General features: G+C 58.1%; 1 protein-coding gene across 2 annotated transcripts in view; it reads right to left on the minus strand.

Moving 5' to 3' along the window:
* Positions 1 to 3,959, minus strand: part of SLCO3A1 (solute carrier organic anion transporter family member 3A1) — a 305,050-nt gene extending 301,091 nt beyond the window's left edge. The window contains exon 1 of one of the 2 annotated variants that reach the window (XM_041751583.1): positions 3,577 to 3,957. In XM_041751583.1, coding sequence (XP_041607517.1) covers positions 3,577 to 3,756 — 180 coding nt within the window. In that variant the 5' untranslated portion in view covers positions 3,757 to 3,957. Of the gene's footprint in view, positions 1 to 3,576 lie in introns of both variants that reach the window. The other variant, XM_041751582.1, reaches the window with a different exon arrangement.
* Between the last annotated feature and the right edge of the window lie 2,041 nt (positions 3,960 to 6,000).

Genomic DNA, 6,000 nt, shown 5'->3' on the forward strand with positions numbered 1-6,000 from the left:
ACCACCATGAAGTGCACGCAAAATGCCTTGCTCTCCGTGCACTCCCACAGACCTATGCCTGCTCCAAAGGGCCTGAGACTTGAGCAGATGTCACATCCTTGCAAGTAGGTCAGTTCAGATTGGAGCCACCCAAAGCAAAGACCCAAGTCAAGGAAAAGCGTATTCTTTACTCAGCAGCCACACCAATCAAACTGGACAGGTCTCTTAATGGTTCATGCTAAAAAATATATTTATTTATTTATTTATTTCATGGACAGTCAGGCCATTGAAGTGACTAGAACAGCCCTGTGACTATTGGCTTTTCTGAAGCATGATATCCAGCTCAAACACTTGCAAAGTGTTAAGAGATTTCAGAATCCACAGCTGCCCTGGGGTTGCATGATGATTACCTGATCTCCCCAGATCAGAGTCTGAGTGTCAGGGTCAATAGCCTTCTGCACTCCCCCTGGGAGAACCCCACATCCAGGCAAAAAGCTGGTTCCTTGCTCAGAATAACAATTAGTGTTTGTCTTATATACAAGTCTCCCTAGAGTTTCCTCTCTGTGCAGGTTCTTGAGAGAAAACACACACACACACACATACACACACATGTACATATACACTCACATACACATACACAAAGTCCTGCTTTTCAAAGTTACTTCTCAAATCACAGACAAGTTCCTGCTTCAGTTCTGCCATTGAAAAGCCTATACACTAGTGTCATTGAAGACACCGGGGAATCTGTCTTTTCAAAAAGTAAAGGGAGAAATGAAATGAAGCCTCTAAATGTACAAAAAAAAAAAAAAAAGCATCTGGGAAGACAAAATAAGAAGGTAGCTGCATAGACTACTGGGATCAAATAGGAAATAACATCCCTGGTATAGAACTTTCGACCACCCCCCATCCATCAAAGCAAGCATTGCTGGCTGTGTGTCCCAAGGTGTGCCCTTCCTCAGGTATCTGAAAATGCTTCATCAGAGGGAAAGGCTGACTGCCAATGCAGAGATCATATATAACACACACTTTGCACACCGATCCCGTGTGTGTGATCACCTACAGAAGCAAGCTCTCCGGTTTCTTAAGAAAGCCATGATGCATTAACAAGGAGAAATTTGCTTTTCCTGCATCCTAACAATGTTTTATTCCCAGGTTATCCATAAAGAAGCCTCATACAGCTGAAAGAATAGCAAACTTTTTATTCTACTTCCAAAATAACAGATGAACAGAAAACTCCCAAGTGGCCCAGAAGAGCAAAACCCATAGCGAGCTGATTCGGTCAAGCCTGGCAAGCAAACTATTTATTTTCATGAGGTTCAGATGACAATGGAAAGTCCAGGGCAACCGGGCAAGGCAGAGCTCGGAGCCATTACGCCTCCACTCCTAGTAATCAAAATGAATTCAATTTCCTAGGCCTGTCCTCTCCTGGGCCCCCATCTGCTCTCTGCTGGTCACCTGTTGACTCGGGTTACCCTACCCCTCTGAACCGGGCTATCAGCCCAGGCTGAAAGTGCCAGCAGGAACCCCCCCCCCCCCCTTCTGCCTTCACCAGGTGGACTGCCTGCCACTCGCCTCTTCTGGGATGAAAGTCAACTTCCTATCTCCTGATGCCAGCCCCGCCTCTACATATCCCCCTCACCACCAGCCCTCTGCTTCTTAACTTTATAATGTAACTTAGGCTACCCAGCCTCATGCCTTTCTAAAACCCTTAGATCATTGTGAGCTAAAACTAAGCCCATGCCTTTATAATTTGTGGCGCAAAAAGTTCTGTTGCTGTTCGCCACACATGAATAATGCACTCTACTGAACAAAACTGGTTTCAGGCTAACAACTGAAGGCAACTGTTGATATACTAACTACCTCCTCGAACACAGGCCAGGTTAGGTAGTACATACTTTGCATATGCTCCCAATACAGACGCACAAATATTTTGTTAACATGCATTTGCATCCTGGTAACGCACATACCTATTTTAATATCCTAACAGTCAAATTCTCTCCATGAAAGGTCTGATAAACTGACCACCCCCCCAACCAAGACACAGTCATCCCTCTGTCAGAACTCCCCAGGGCCGCAGGTATTGTCTGTACTGTAAATATAGAGAAAAGTGCAAACGTATATCCAAACAGAAAAGAAAATACGCTTTTGGCCACAGGGTTCACCTGCAGCACACAAGTCAAGGATGCACAGAGACAGGGATTTCAAACACTTTCATCTCACAAGGAGCAAATGAAATGCATCTGATTTTCAGAAGCCCGGTAAGTTTGTCACCCCAGGAACAGAGAGCTGGGCTCAAACAACCCTCTCTCGAAACCACAAAACTGACTTTACCTCGCACTAGAGACCAAACCTGTCCGTAGTTCCCTCTGACAGCAAGCCCCCGAGTCTTTGGAGACAATTTATGAATGGTGCCCTGTCTCAGCAGTTTGGCTCCCATTAACTGTATCCCAAGGCCAGGAAGGAGGGATCCGAGGTACAGCAGGAAGAGCATGGATCTATCTGGGGATGCGGCTATCCAGTAGGCAAAATCTTGTCCAATTCTACCTTCGTCAAACTTGTTCACTAACAAAGTCACTGCCATTTGATTCCAGTTGTGGGTCAATCACCAAGTGAAGGCTGAACACTATACACTGTGGGGGGGGGGGGGGGTCTCCTCCTGCGTAGGCAGGGCTGTCCTGGGGTCTGGAAGTGCACTCCCTGGAACTCAAGTCAGGACCACCTGCGCAGGGCAGGACAAAGCGACAAAGTAGGTATTTAACAGTTGCTGAGTCACTACAAGCTGTTTCCTCTGATGTGTTACGCACCCCTGGGCCGTTTGAGCACTAATATGGCCTTTTGGAAGGCAAATGACATAGATGCACACGGTGCAAAATGCTGCAACCCCCTTGAGGGCGAGAGACCACGCTGAGGCATCGAGGTCTGAGCGTGGGGCGCAGAACTACACAAAGTCGCAGCTGCTCTCCAGGTACTGTACGTAACTTTATCCCAGACGCCGAAAGATGGCCATCGGGACACGGAGAGGGACTATCCCCCTGCAGCCCTGGCTCGGGTCGGGCCACACTCTAAGCTGTTAAATCCCCCCCGGAACCGGCGCGTGGGGAAAGCGCTCGGAGAAAATGATGCATGATGGATGTGTTCTCCAGCGGCTGGGATGGAGAGCAGAGGACGAAGGATGCTCACCGGCTCTCCCTCCCAGGTGCAGGTCACCTCAAAGCCGCGCCGCCTGCCTCCCCGAGCAGGGGGCCCCCGGAGCCAGCCTCCGGCCGCGCGCTCCCGGCGGGGAGAGGCAGCGCTTCACGCCCACCCGCCGGCCGCCTGTCGTCCCCGCGCACCCCGCGCACCCCGCGCACCCCGGGCACCCCGGGCACCCCGGCCCCCGCCGGCCCCGCGAGCCGCTGCCGGCATCCGCGGTCCCGCCCGCTCCCGGCTCCCCGGCAGCCCGGGCCGGCAGCTCCCCCGGCGGCCGCCGCTGCACCGCTCGCCAACCTCCGCGCCGCGCCGCGCCGGGCCGGGCCGGGCCGAGGTCATGCCCGGTGCCCCGGGCCCGCGCGCCCCCTCCTCGCCGCCGGCCCGCCGCGCGCTGGGCACGGGACTCACCAGGTAGGCGCCCACCGTGCCCTGCGCCAGCATCAGGGCGCACTCGGACACCAGGAAGATCTTGATGTTGGAGAAGCAGGACACCTTCTTTTTCTTCTTCTTGTTCCTCTGCGCCTCGTCCCCCTGCAGCTCGCCGCTCCGGCCGCCGCCCGACGAGCCGCCCGGCTTCTTGCCCTGCATCCTTCCCCCGCCGCCGCCGCCGCCGCCGCCGCCGCCTTCCCGCTCGCCCCGGGAGCCGGGGCCGCTGCCGGGCGGGGGTGTGCGCGGCGAGGCTGCGCGCTGTCCCCGCCCCGGGCCCGCGGCGGCCGCCCCCGTGCTGCCGGGGCTGGAGAGGTGGGAGGCACCGCTCCCCGCCGCCGCCGCCGCCGCGCTCGCCCCCTCCTCCCCCTCCTCCCCCTCCCCCTCCTCCTCCTCCGCCCTCCCCGCGCCGCCTCCTCCGGCTCGGGCTGTGCCAATCACAGGGGCTCCTCGCGCCGCTCGCCGCCGCCGCCGCCGCCGCCGCCGCCGCCTCGCCGCCCGCGGACGCCCGTCGCTGCCATCGCGCGCTCCCCCGCGGCCGCCCGCCCCGCGTCCGCCCCAGGCCCGGGCCGCCCTCGGGGAGGCGCGAGGGGCGACGCGCGCGGAGGGAGGGGGGGGGGAAGGGGGGAGGGGGGGGGAGGGGGCGCCCCGGGCGGGAGAGGCGGTGCCCGGCCCCTAGGTGGCGCTGCGGGGCGCGGGGCGGTGCTGCGCGCGGCGCGGGGGCGCGGGTGGGGGCGGCGGCAGGAGAGGCCGCGCGGGGAGCCGGGGGCTGCGGGCCCTGCGAGGGGTCCCGCCCCGCCCCGCCCCGCCCCGCCCGCGTGCCCCGGGGGCTGCGGGAGGTGCCAGGGGCCGGAGCGGCTGAGGCTCCCGCAGCCCGCGGGCGCTGCTCGGGCTCCGGGGCCCTGGGCGCGCCCGAACGGCTCCCGGCCGCCCCCCGGCCGCCCCCCGGCCGCCCCCCGGCCGCCGGGACACGGGCACCGAAGCGCCGCGGGGAAGCGCGCGGGCCGCCAGTCGCCGCCGCCGCGGTCCAGGGGGCTGCAGGGCCGCCGCCACCCAGCAGGGGGCCTGTCGGGCCCTCGGGACCCGCGCGGCCGAGGCCGAAGCCCGCGGGAAGCGCTGAGCCGCAGCCGCAGCCGCGGGGTCCCCGCCCCTGTGGCCCGCAGGCCCGTGCCCCGCGGCGGCCGCCCTCGGCCACGGTCCCCGGGAGCTCGGGCTTCAGGGCACCGCCAGCAGGATCTGCCCCTCGCCCGACAGCTTTCGGGACTAGACCGCCCCCTGGAAGCGCTCGGCGACCTATGCCTGGGCCGTGGGGGGCGGGGGCCGTGGCCCCAACCAGTCATTTAGGAAGCCTTTACCTGATAATGTGTCAAGGACTATGTGCCACCTCCTAGACTCCTCTGTACAAATGCAGACTTAAATTTGAACCTGAATAGCAATTAACACTTCCATAATGTTTACTTCCTCCCAAAGAACTTGAATGAGACGGGATGGTGTAATGTGGGGGTGCTGTCTTGCCATAACCATTTAAATATAAACGGCTTCATCTTCTGGTTCCAGACATGATCTCACCTAGACTTGCTGTCCCTTTCACATGCTTCCCCTCTCCTTGTCTTGGCTGTCTGCTACCTGAATGCGCTCCCCCCAGCAGAGGGCTCTTAACCATTTTCACCATTTCTGTCTCCAGGGTCTGTGCCATCATCCCCTGGGAGTCTGCCACCTTACTGCGGCCCCTCCCCTCCTGCCTGCACCCTCCCCTCGCTCACTGCTGAATTTTCTGCTGAGCTGAGGCCCTGGCCCTCCTCTGGGCCCTCTGCCGAGCCCTCTCCAACACTGTGGCATCAAGGGAGCACCTCCTGACTTTTTCCTGAGAAGACCCTGGATGGGCTAGTTGTCTTCTTGCCTCTGTGACTTTGCGCTGCAAAGCTGAGATGTCTATTTGTCCGTGAAACTGTTGAAGCGGTATGCTGAGTGCATTTTGGTCCCTAAGAGTGTTGTTTACATACTTGGTAATAAGAGCTAAGATTTCTCCTGAGCTTACTCTGGCCAGGTCCCATTCTAAATGCTTTACCTGCCCTTAAAATTCACTCCTCACAATCATCCTCTGCACTAGATACAATTATTAGCCCATTTTACAGGTAAGAAAACAGAGGCCCAGAAAGGTTAACTAACCTTACCGATACCACGTATCCAGTCAATGGCAAAGCCAGCCTTTGAAGCTAGTCCGGGTTCTTAATGACTCCCTGTCTTGGGCGCAGCAGAACTGATATGGTTTCTACTTTACAAATGGAGACTCAGAGATATATAGTGTCACACAGCTCAAAAGGGACAGGACTTGAATCCAAGTCCAGCTCTCTTCATTGTATATACCACAGTGCCTTGTGTACAGTCCAAGAAGGGCATGGGTTT

This window comes from Vulpes lagopus, chromosome 4, assembly GCF_018345385.1.
Source record: "Vulpes lagopus strain Blue_001 chromosome 4, ASM1834538v1, whole genome shotgun sequence".
Taxonomy (NCBI): domain Eukaryota; kingdom Metazoa; phylum Chordata; class Mammalia; order Carnivora; family Canidae; genus Vulpes; species Vulpes lagopus.